A 13,073-nucleotide genomic window follows, 5' to 3' on the forward strand; every position below is an offset into this window, starting at 1 on the left:
TCCCTCCAAACTGCTAATGTCCCGAAATCCCTCGTTTAGAGTGCAGGCATTGTACTTCCCAATTCCAGGACTCGAGTCCGGCTATATAAAAATAACCGGTTCCCCTGAATCTCTTCACTAAATATTACCCTGCTCACACTCCAACAGATTGTCAGGTCCCAAATACCATTCGTCTCCATTCGCTCCTATCGAACACGCTCATGCACGCCTGCTGGAAGTCCAAGCCCCTCGCCCACAAAACCTCCCTTACCCCTTCCTTCCAACCTTTTTGAGGATGACCCCTACCTTGCCTTCCTTCTCCTACAGATTTAAATGCTCTCCATGTCATTCTACTTTGATCCATTCTTTCTTAATGACCAAACCACCTCAACAACCCCTCTTCAGCCCTCTGACTAATACTTTTATTAACTCCACACCCTCTCCTAATTTCCACACTCCGAATTTTCTGCATAATATTTACACCACACATTGCCCTTAGACAGGACATCTCCACTGCCTCCAACCGCCTCCTCGCTGTTGCATTCACAACCCAAGCTTCACACCCATATAAGTGTTGGTACTACTATACTTTCATACGTTCCCTTCTTTGCCTCCATAGATAACGTTTTTTGACTCCACATATACCTCAACGCACCACTCACCTTTTTTCCCTCATCAATTCTATGATTAACCTCATCCTTCATAAATCCATCCGCCGACACGTCAACTCCCAAATATCTGAAAACATTCACTTCTTCCATACTCCTCCCCAATTTGATATCCAATTTTTCTTTATCTAAATCATTTGATACCCTCATCACCTTACTCTTTTCTATGTTCACTTTCAACTTTCTGCCTTTACACACACTCCCAAACTCATCCACTAACCTTGGCAATTTTTCTTTAGAATCTCTCATAAGCACAGTATCATCAGCAAAAAGTAACTGTCAATTCCCATTTTGTATTTGATTCCCCATAATTTAATCCCACCCCTCTCCTGAACACCCTAGCATTTATATACTTCTTTTACAACCCCATCTACAAATATATTAAACAACCATGGTGACATTACACATCCTTGTCTAAGACCTACTTTTACCGGGAAGTAGTCTCCCTTTCTTCTACATACCCTAACCTGAGCCTCACTATCCTCATAAAAACTCTTTACAGCACTTAGTAACTTACCACCTATTCCATATACTTGCAACATCTGCCACATTGCTCCCCTGTCCACTCTATCATATGCCTTTTCTAAATCTATAAATGCAATAAAAACTTCCCTACCTTTATCTAAATACTGTTCACATATATGCTTCAATGTAAACACTTGATCTACACATCCCCTACCCACTCTGAAACCTCCTTGCTCATCCGCAATCCTACATTCTGTCTTACTTCTAATTATTTCAATTATGACCCTACCGTACATTTTTCTGGTATACTCAGTAAACTTATTCCTCTATAATTTTTACAATCTCTTTTGTCCCCCTTCCCTTTATATAAAGGGACTATACATGCTCTCTGCCAATCCCTAGGTACCTTCCCCTCTTTCATACATTTATTAAACAAAAGTACCAACCACTCCAACACTATATCCTCCCCCTGCTTTTAACATTTCTGTCATGATCCCATCAGTTCCAGCTGCTTTACCCCCTTTCATTCTACGTAATGCCTCACGTACCTCCCCCACACTTACATTCTGCTCTTCTTCACTCCTAAAAGATGGTATACCTTCCTGGCCAGTGCATGAAATTACCTCCTCCCTTTCATTTAAAAGTTCCTCAAAATATTCTCGCCATCTACCTAATACCTCCCTCTCCCCATCTACTAACTCCCCTACTCTGTTTTTAACTGACAAATCCATACGTTCCCTAGGCTTTCTTAACTTGTTTAACCCTTAAATGGTCCAAACGTATATATACGTTTTTTCAACACCTGAAAGTATGTAAAAACATGTAGATCTTTTTTGTTTTACATTTGAAAATGTGTAAAAAACTTTTATCTACATTTTTTTTTTATATTTGAAAATATGTAAAAAAAAAAGTAGATCTACTTTTGTAGCACTACGAATTTGAACGTCGATCTCTTTGGACCGTTTAAGGGTTAACTCGCTCCAAAAATTTTTCTTATTTTCATTAAAATTTCTTGACAGTGCCTCTCCCACTCTATCATCTGCTCTCCTTTTGCACTCTCTCACCACTCTCTTCACCTTTCTTTTACTCTCCATATACTCTGCTCTTCTTATAACACTTCTGCTTTGTAAAAACCTCTCATAAGCTACCTTTTTCTCTTTTATCACACCCTTTACTTCATCATTCCACCAATCACTCCTCTTTCCTCCTGCCCCCACCCTCCTATAACCACAAACTTCTGCCCCACATTCTAATACTGCATTTTTAAAACTCATCCAACCCTCTTCAACCCCCCCCCCCCCCGCTACTCATCTTTGCACTAGCCCACCTTTCAATAAAATTTGTTGATAACATCTCAACAACTCTCTCATTTGCTCTCTTTTTACATTGCTTCACCACTCTTTTAACCTCCTTTTCTCTCCACATACTCCTCCCTCCTTGCACCACTTCTTTGTAAAAACCTCTCATATGCTAACTTTTCTCTCTTACTACTCTCTTGACATCATTCCACCAATTGCTCTTCCCTCCTGCACCCACTTTCCTGTAACCACAAACTTCTGCTGAACACTAACACACTATTCTTAAACTTACCCCATACATGTTCTACCCCATTACCTATACTCTCACTAGCCCATCTATCCTTCAACAGTTGTTTATATCTTGCCCTAACTGCCTCCTCCTTTAGTTTATAAACCTTCACTTTTCTCTTACTTGTTGCTTCCATTTTCCTTGTATCCCATCTACCTTTTACTCTTACTGTAGCTACAACTAAAAAGTAATTCGATATATCTGTAGCCCTTCTATAAACATGTACATCCTGAAGCATACCCAACAGTCTTTTATCTACTAATAAGTAATCCAACAAATTATGTCATTTCGCTCTACATCATATCTTGTATACTTATTTATCTTCCTTTTCTTAAAATACGTATTACCTATAACCAAACCCCTTTCTATACAAAGTTCGAGCAAATGCTTCCCATTATCATTTACATCTGACACCCCAAACTTACCTACCACACCCTAAATGCTTCTCCTACTTCAGCATTTAGGTCCCCTACCACAATTACTCCCTCACTTGGCTCAAAAGTTCCTACACACTCGCTTAACATCTCCCAAAATCTCTCTCTCTCCTCTACACTCCTCTTTTCTCCAGGTGCATACACACTTATTATGACCTACTTTTCATATCCGACCCTTATTTTAATTCACATAATTGTTGAATTTATACATTTATATTACCTCTTCTCTCTCCATAACTGATCCTTCAACATTATTGCTACCCCTTCCTTAGCTCTAACTCTCTCAGATACTCCTGACTTAATCCCATTTATTTCTCCCCACTGAAACTCCCCTACCCCCTTAAGCTTTGTTTCACTTAGGGCTAGGTCATCCAACTTTTCATTCACAACATTAGCAATCATTTCTTTCTTATCATCCACACTACATCCAAGCACATTCAAACATCCCAATTTTATTAAGTTTTTCTTTTCCTTGTTTTTAGCAATTTATACAGGAGAAGGGTTTACTAGCCCACTGCTCCCGGCATTTAGTCGCCTCCTACGACATACAGAGCTTACGGAGGAAGAATTCTGTTCCACTTCCCCATGGAGATAAGCAGAATAAACAAGAACTAGGAAGAAAACAGAAGAAAACCCAGAGGGATTAGTTTATATATGCTTGTATATGCACGTGTAGTGTGACCTAAGTGTAAGTAGAAGTAGCAAGACATACTAGCAACCTTGCAGGTTTATGAGACAGAAAAAGATACCAGCAATCCTACCATCGTGCAAAACAATTACATGATTATGTTTCACACTCATTTGGTAGGACGGTACTACCTCCCTGGGTGGTTGCTGTCTACCAACCTACTATCTATGGTGGGGAAATATCCCCCACCATTTATGCCAGAGGAGACGCTGGGTTCTTAGTTGTACTGCATAAAAGTGAATTTGCATGTGTATAATGAACCAGTATGAAGTAAAGGATTCTTGTATTTTTCTTCTGTTTTATGTGGGTTTATTTGTACCACTGACTGGTATTTATAATTCTTATTCAATATTGTATTACTCTGAGAAAAATGTTAATCCAGCACTCTAAAGCTACATTCTTACATCCAATCACTGCCACTAAATGTTTATAACACTAAAAATACGATTTTAAATCTTCAAAATACAGACCTTATTGACTGGGACATAACCCCTCTCATCACGAGCAATGTCTGAAGCTTCCAAGAACTCTGTATTTGGTGTGACCCCCACTCCCACCACAGCAACTTCAGCTTCAATCATTTCTTCCGTGTCAAGCAGAACCTATAAACAAGTGTAATAATAAATGACACAGAAAAAGGTTTCTCCATACCATACTGGGTCCATTGACCTCCACCCATAATTCTGTTAAGCCTCTTGCTCTCACACATACAAATTTAACAAAACTACAAAATCTGTTTTCTTTCTATATGACCAGGCGATACTGACAAACTTTTATGGGGCACAAATCTTATTAGACAACCTTTGGACCCTGTCTACCCCTTTTGACTGTTTTTACTAAGAATATCCTTGGAAAAAAAAAGGAAAAAAAATTTGAAGTTGGATTGTTTGTAAGTGCATGGTTATATGTTGTACACAGCATATTTTCTGTATTAAATTCAACTGCCATCTCCTGCGGAGGCAGGGTGGCACACTACCATTAACTGAACAGCCATCTTTTCAGAAGTGTGCTGACATGACAATAAAATTACCCTCTAACTGTAATATTCCTGCCCCTCCTTCATGGTAGAAGCACTGTCCTTTCCAGCTCCAGGACTTGAGTCTGGCTAACTGCTTTTCCTGAATCCCTTTGTAAGCTTACCTTTCTCACACTACCAGCATATTCATTAAAAACCACTTGCCTCTTTTCACTATCTAACATGCTCACACAAGTCCCTAAAAATCAAAACCTCTTGAATGCTCCCTCCAGATATTCATGAGACAACCCCTACCCTCTCCTACCTTCCACCCTAGATTAATATACCCTCTGTCATCTTGTCCCTTCCCATCCTCTCTACATGCCCAAACCACCTCCAAGATATTTGAGAGAGAACCTGTTAACATATGGGCCTTGAATTGACAAAGTAAGCCACAGAATAAGAGGGGAAAAAGATGGCTGAAAGTGTTAAGATATGTGAAGACAAGGAACTTTATCTATGGATCAACACTTCAATGGTTGTAAAGCAGCAAATAGGAGGCTGAGGTCAATGGAGATGTTGTGTCTGAGGGTGATGTGTGGTATAATTATGTAGGAAGTAGGATTGCGGAAGAGCAAGGAGGCTTTAGAGTGGGTAAGGGATGTGTAGATAAGTGTTTACATTGAAGCATATATGTGAACAGTATTTAGATAAAGGTAGGGAAGTTCTCATTGCAATTATGGATTTAGAAAAGGCATATGACAGAGTGGATAGGGAAGCAATGTGGCAGATGTTGCAAGTACAGTGGAACCTCTACTTGCGAGTTTAATCCGTTCCATGACCTTGCTCGCAACTGGATTTGCTCGTTTGCAGAGTCAATTTTTCTCATTTAAATTAAGTGAAATGCAATTAATCCGTTCCAGTGGAATTCTGTACTTCAATAATTTCGCTAATATCAACTTTATGGCTTATTTATCTATCTCACTTGATTTAATATGACATAATAAACAATATAAATAACATAGAAACCTGATATATACTCTAGAATGAATAAAATATGTCATTATATGTGTGGCGACAGCGGAGGCCAAAAAAAGAGTTCGTCTGGAGACAGGACAAAATACTCCTTGAATATTTCGCTATCAACTCTGCAGCTTATTTATCTATCACAGTTCATCTAATATGAAATAATAAACAATATAAATAACATAGAAACCTGATACAGTGGACCCCCGCCTTAGGAACGCATCGCGTTATGTTAAATCCGCCATACAAAGCATTTGAACGCAAAAATTTTGCCTCGCCTCAAGATAAAAAACTCGCCTTAGGTGATTCGTCTGGGACACGTCCCATGTGTGGCCTCAGCACCAGTGTTTAGAAGCCAGCCAGTGCGGTCACATCTACGCATACATTCGGTACATTTCACATTATCCTAGTGTTTTTAATGTTTGTAACTTCAAAATAAGTCACCATGGACCCAAAGAAAGCTTCTAGTGCCATCCCTGCGGTAAAAAGGGCGAGAATTAGTATGGAATTGAAAAAAGAGATTAAGGAAATGTGTGCAAAGTGGGTTGAACTGCAAGCCTTTACGAATGAAAATCACCCTGACACAGCTACTGCAAGCCGTGTTGGCAACCTGTACAATGACAATGTTATGGCTCATTTTAGGAAATTCTTAAAGGAACGGGAGGTACAGAGCTCTATGGACAATTTTGTTGTGTGACAGAGGTCCAGTGACTCAAGCTGGTCCTAGTGGCATTAAAAGAAGAAAGGAAGTAACCCCAGAAAAGGACTTGCTACCTCAAGTCCTAATGGAAGGGGATTCCCCTTCTAAACAATAACTTCCACACTCTCCCCTCCTCCCATCCCATCAATCATCACCAGATCTCCAATAAAGGTAAATGTTATGTATTCTATTCTTAGTAGAGTAGTAATTGTGCATGTCTTCTTCAGTTTGTGTGTACTAAAATTAATATTTCATGTGGTAAAAATTTTTTTCTTTTCATACTTTGGGGTGTCAGGAATGGATTAATTTGATTTCCATTATTTCTCATAGGGAAAATTAATTTGGCTTACGATTAGCTCTAAGGAACGGATTAATATCGTAAGGCGGGGGTCCATTGTATATACTCTAGAATGAATAAAATATGTCATTATGTAACAGGTGGAGCAGCCACAACTGCTCCCTCTTTGTTGTGGTAAACACTGCCATCCAGTGATGGCCTTTTGAAGAATACAACCATAAAAAACTATACGAAAATACTGCTAAGGGGTGGCTAATTGCTGAGAAGTGAACTCCATTATTTATGCTCCAATTTCTTTCATTTTTGGTGCATGTTAAGAAGCATCTTTCCATCATACATTGCCCAAGTTTCAATAAAATAGTCCAACAAACAAATGAGATACAATTCCCTAGATCAAGAGCAAGAGCCTCTCACCAGCGTCAAGGAACCTGCCTTGAGGTCTGCTCGCTTATGGAAATTATGCTCGTGTATGGAAGCAAAAAATCAACCCATCGACTGCTCGTATTTGGAAAAACTCGCACGTGGATGTGCTCGCAAGTAGAGATTCCACTGTAGTATATGGAATAGGTAGTAAGTTACTAAATGCTGTAAAGAGTTTTTATGAGGATAGTGAGGCTCAGGTTAGGGTGTGTAGAAGAGAGGGAGATTACTTCCCAGTAAAAGTATGTCTTAGACAGGGATGTGTAATGTCACCATGGTTGTTTAATATATTTATAGATAAGGGTTGCAGAAGTAAATGCTAGGGTGTTCGGGAGAGGGGGTGAGATTAAATTATGAGGAATCAAATACAAAATAGGGGTTGACACAGTTACTTTTTGCTGATGATATTGTGCTTATGGGAGATTCTAAAGAAAAGTTGTAAAGGTTAGTGGACGAGTTTGGGAGGGTGTGTAAAGGTAGAAAGTTGGAAGTGAACATAGATAAGAGTAAGGTGATGAGGGTATCAAATGATTTAGATAAAGAAAAATTGGATATCACACTGGAGAGAGGGAATATGGAAGAAGTGAATGTTTTCAAATATCTGGGAGCTGAAGTGTCAGCGGATGGGTTTATGAAAGATAAGGTTAACCATAGAATTAATGAAATAAAAAAGGTGAGTGGTGCGTCGAGGTATATGTGGAGGCAAAATAACGTTATCTATGGAGGCAAAGAAGGGAATGTATGCAAGTATAGTGGTACCAACACACTTATATGGGTGTGAAGCTTGGGTTGTGAATGCTGCAGCGAGGAGTCAGTTGGAGGCAGTGGAGATGTCCTCTCTAAGGGTAATGTGTGGTGTAAATATTATGCAGAAAATTCGGAGTGTGGAAATTAGAAGGTGTGGAGTTAATAAAAATATTAGTTAGAGGGCTGAAGAGGGGTTGTTGAGATGGTTTGGTCATTTAGAGAGAATGGATCAAAGAAGAATGACATGGAGAGCGAATAAATCTGTAGGGGAAAGAAGGCGGGATGGGGGTCGTCCTCGAGAAGGTTGGAGGGAGGGGGTAAAGGAGCTTTTGTGGGCAAGCGTGCATGAGCGTGTTAGATAGGAGTAAATGGAGACAAATGGTTTTTGGGACCTGACGAGCTGTTGGAGTGTGAGCAGGGTAATATTTAGTGAAAGGATTCAGGGAAACCAGTTATTTTTATATAGGCAAACTTTAATACTGGAAATAGGAAGTACTGTACAGTGGAGCCTCAAATTTCAAACGTATCACTTACCGAACTCTTTGAAAATCGAACGCTTTTTTTGAACCAACTTTGTCCCTATTATCGAACTCGCCCCTATTTTCGAACTGCCGGGTACCGGACCTGTCCGACAGCCTGCTCTGTCCGTGTCCCTGCGCAGGCGCCGTGAGCCAGTCTGGTTTTGTTGATGCTTGAGTGAACACTAACCTGTGCTCTCATTCAAACATTTTACGATTATTTCTTTGTGTTTAGTGCTTGTGGGACTGTGAAATAAGCTACCATGGGCCCAAAGAAACTTGCTAGTGGTACCCCTGTGGTAAAGAAAGTGAGAAACACCATAGATGTGAAGATGGAAATAATACAGAAGTATGAGAGTGGTGCGAGATTTGTTGACCTTGCCAGGATGTATGGGAAAAACAAGTCGACCATCGGTTCTATCCTGGCAAAGAAAGAACAAATCAAGGAAGCTGATGTTGCGAAAGGAGTTACTATGCTAACCAAAAAAAGACCACAGACAATCGATCAGGTTGAGAAGTTGTTGCTGGTGTAGATCAAGGATAAAGAGATGGCAGGTGATACCGTTTCAGAGACCACTGTTTGCGAAAAGGCAAGGAAGTTGCATACCGATCTGGTACAGAAAACTCCTGGAACCAGTGTGATAGTGAATTTAAGGCCAGCAGAGGCTGGTTTGACAGATTTAAGAAGCGTAGTGGCATACACAATGCTGTAAGGCATGGTGAGGCAGCCAGTTCAAACAAACAGGCAGCTGAGAAGTTTGTACAGGAGTTTAAGGTTTACGTAGACACTGAAAAATTAAAACCCCAACAAGTGTTCACTTGTGACGAAACAGGCCTGTTTTGGAAGAAAATGCCAGAGAGGACCTACATTACTCAGGAGAAAAAGGGACTCCCAGCACACAAGCCTATGAAAGACAGGCTAACTCTTTTATTCTGTGCTAATGCTAGTAGTGATTTTAAAGGGAAGCCTTTACTTGTGTATTATTCAGAAAATCCCAGAGTGTTTAAGAAAAACAATGTCATAAAGAACAAGTTAAGTGTCTTGTGGAAAGCAAATAATATGACATGGGTCACAAGGCAAATTTTCAAAGAGTGGATCCATGAAGTGTTTGGCCCCAGTGTGAGAAAATACCTCCTTGACAAATATTTGCCACTCAAGTGCCTCCTATTAATGGACAATGCTCCTGCTCATCCTCCAAACTTATTAGACCTCTTGTCTAGGGACTTCAGTTTTATAACAGTAAAGTTCTTGCCTCCTAACACCACTCCTCTCCTCCAGCCCATGGACCAGCAGGCCATTTCTAACTTCAAAAAACTCTACACAAAAGCAGTGTTTGAAAAGTGCTTTGAAGTGACCACAGACACTAAGTTGACTCTAAGAGAGTTCTGGAGGAATCACTTCAATATCTACAACTCCATAAGCCTTATAGGTAAGGTTTGGGAGGGAGTGACTTCCAGGACTTTGAACTCTGCTTGGAGATAGTTGTGGCCAGATTGTGTCCAAAAGAGGGATTTTGAAGGGTTTGAGGCTGACCCTGACCCTGTCCCAGCTGACCCTCTGCCTGTTGTGGACTCTATTGTGGCATTGGATAACACCCTGGGGCTGGAGGTGAGTGGTGAGGATATGGAAGAGTTGGTGGAGGACCACCGGGAAGAGCTAACCACTGAAGAGCTTCATCTGGAACAGTACCAGACCACAGCCGAGGACCTTGCTGCAGAGGAGGAGGAGAAAGGAGTGGATGAGGTGCCTTCTTCAAAGATTAAGGAGATTTGTGCCAAGTGGAACGATGTCAAAGTGTAAAGTACCACCCTGAGCAAGCTGAAACAAGCCAACTTTGCAACAAGTTCAGTGACAAACCCATGCCCCATTTTAGGGAAATATTAAAGTGGCGCCAGAAACAGAGGACTGTGGACAGTTATTTTGTGAGACAGGGGTCCAGTGACTCTCAAGCTGGTCCTAGTGGTATTAAAAGACAGAGAAGGGAAGTAACCCCAGAGAGGGCTTTGATACCTGAAGTCCTCATGGAGGGATATTCTCCTTCCAAACACTAACCCCAACTCCCTCTCTCCTCCTCCCCTGTCTTACAGATGCCATCACCAATCTTCAATAAAGGTAAGTAAAAATGTTATTTTATATGTTTTTTTACATTTATTAATACATAATTGAACACTATATTTGTTGTGTGTATGTAAAACTGTAATTAATCTCTATAAAATATTTTTTTTTTTTGAATATTTTTGGGTTTCTGGAAAGGATTAATTGTATTTCCATTATTTCTTATGGGAAATATTGCTTCGCTTTTCAGACTTTTCGAATTTAGAACTAGCTCCTGGAACGGATTAAGTTCGATATTTGAGGTTCCACTGTACAATGCCTGCACTTTAAAGGAGGGGTTTGGGATATTGGCAGTTTGGAGAGATATGTTATATATCTTTATATATGCTTCTAAACTGTTGTATCTGAATGCCTCTGCAAAGACAGTGATTATGTATGAGTGAGGTGAAAGTGCTGAATGATGATGAATGTATTTTCTTCGAGGATTTTCTTTCTCTGAGTCACCCTGCCTCAGTGGGAGACTGCTGACTTGTTTAAGAAGAAGAAGAAGAAGAAGAAGAAGAAGAAGAAAAAAAAAAAAAAAAAAAAAACCCAGAACGTGGAAATTAGGTGCTAGGTTACCAAAAATATATTTCAGAAGGCTGAGGAGTGGTTACTGAAATGGTATGGGCACTTAAGAGAGAATGGAACAAAAGAGGATGACTCTGGGATAGAGGAAAGGAGGGGTAGGCATCCAGTATGACCCCTACCCTTAAACATCCAAAAGTATGTTTGAGCATATTAAATCAAAGTGGAGGAAAGTAGTTGTGATCTGATGTGCTGTTGAAGTGTGAACGAGGTAACGATTATGAAGGAATTCAGGGTAGTTGGTTAGCTGAACTTTAGTCCTGAAGGTTGGTAGTAGTGCCAGCACTAAAGAAGAGGCGAGGATGATGCAGTTTGGAGGGCCATCCGAACTATAAAGAGAGAGAGAAAGAGAGAAAAAGAGAAAAAGAGAAAGAGAGAAAGAGAGAAAGAGAAAAAGAGAAAAAAAAGAGAAAAAAAAGAGAAAAAAAAGAGAAAAAAAAGAGAAAAAAAAGAGAAAAAAAAGAGAAAAAAAAGAGAAAAAAAAAGATAAAAAAAAAGAGAAAAAAAAGAGAAAAAAAAGATAAAAAAAAGAGAAAAAAAAGAGAAAAAAAAGAGAAAAAAAAAGAGAAAAAAAAGAGAAAAAAGAAAAAATGAGAAAAAAAAGAGAAAAAGAGAAAAAAAGATAAAGAGAAAAGAGAAAAAAAAGAGAAAAAATAAAAAGAGAGAGAGAGAGAGAGAGAGAGAGAGAGAGAGAGAGAGAGAGAGAGAGAGAGAGAGAGAGAGAGAGAGAGAGAGAGAGAGAAACAGCGTGAAACAAGCTTTTATGCCACAAGACGGGCAGAAAGTAGCAACTTCACTCGGGCTGTACCCTTCTCCAGAACATCACTCCATCTGAGATCATATACAGTGGACCCCCGGTTAACGATTTTAATCCGTGCAAGAGGGCTCATCGTTATGCGAAATAATCGTTATGCGAATGAATTTTCCCCATAAGAAATAATGGAAATAAAATTAATCCGTGCAAGACGCCCAAAAGTATGAAAAAAATTTTTTTTTACCACATGAAATGTTAATTTTAATACACACAAACTGAAAAAGGCATGCACAATTACATGACACTTACTTTTATTGAAGATCTGGTGATGATTGATGGGATGGGAGGAGGGGAGAGCATTATCTTCTTACTGTTTAGAAGGGGAATCCCCTTCCATTACGACTTGAGGTAGCAAGTCCTTTTCCGGGGTTACTTCCCTTCTTCTTTTAATGCCACTAGGACCAGCTTGAGAGTCACTGGACCTCTGTCGCACAACAAATCTGTCCATAGAGCTCTGTACCTCCCGTTCCTTTACGATTTGTCTAAAATGGGCCACAACATTGTCATTGAAATAGTCACCAGCACGGCTTGCAACAGCTGTGTCAGGGTGATTTTCATCTATAAAGGTTTGCAGTTCAACCCACTGTGCACACATTTCCTTAATCTTTGAAGTAGGCACAATGGATTCCACAACTGGCATAGGCTTCTCAGGGTTAGCCCCAAACCCTTCAAAATCTTTCTTAATTTCCATACTAATTCTCACCCTTTTTACCACAGGGTTGGCACTAGAAGCTTTCTTGGGGCCCATGGTCACTTATTTTCCAGAAACAGCACCGAAAACACTGTAATAATACGAAATATTCCGAGTGTATGCTTGGATGTTACCGCGGAGGCTGGCTGGTAAACAATGGGACGGCCGGCACATGTGAGGGCACATTGGACGCGTCTCGGACGAAAATCGGTAAGCGGGTTTTTAATCGGTATGCGCGGCAAAAATTTTGCGATAAAAGTAATCGGTATGCGGAAAAATCGCTATGTGATGCCATCGTTATGCGGGGGTCCACTGTATACCCAGGATGACTCGAGTATGGAACACATTCGTACAGCATAATGATGTCAACAAGATAAAGTCAGTTGATCAAATGAAAATG

At 40.0% G+C, this 13,073-nt stretch overlaps 1 protein-coding gene across 3 annotated transcripts in view; it reads right to left on the reverse strand.

Annotated features, from left to right (window-relative positions):
- Positions 1–13,073, reverse strand: part of LOC128703689 (apoptosis-inducing factor 3) — an 81,212-nt gene that overhangs the window by 16,283 nt on the left and 51,856 nt on the right. For all 3 annotated transcript variants that reach the window (XM_070101292.1, XM_070101293.1, XM_070101291.1), the window contains one exon: positions 4,292–4,423. In XM_070101292.1, coding sequence (XP_069957393.1) covers positions 4,292–4,423 — 132 coding nt within the window. The remainder of the gene's footprint in view (positions 1–4,291; positions 4,424–13,073) is intronic.

Source organism: Cherax quadricarinatus, chromosome 76 (assembly GCF_038502225.1).
Source record: "Cherax quadricarinatus isolate ZL_2023a chromosome 76, ASM3850222v1, whole genome shotgun sequence".
NCBI lineage: Eukaryota > Metazoa > Arthropoda > Malacostraca > Decapoda > Parastacidae > Cherax > Cherax quadricarinatus.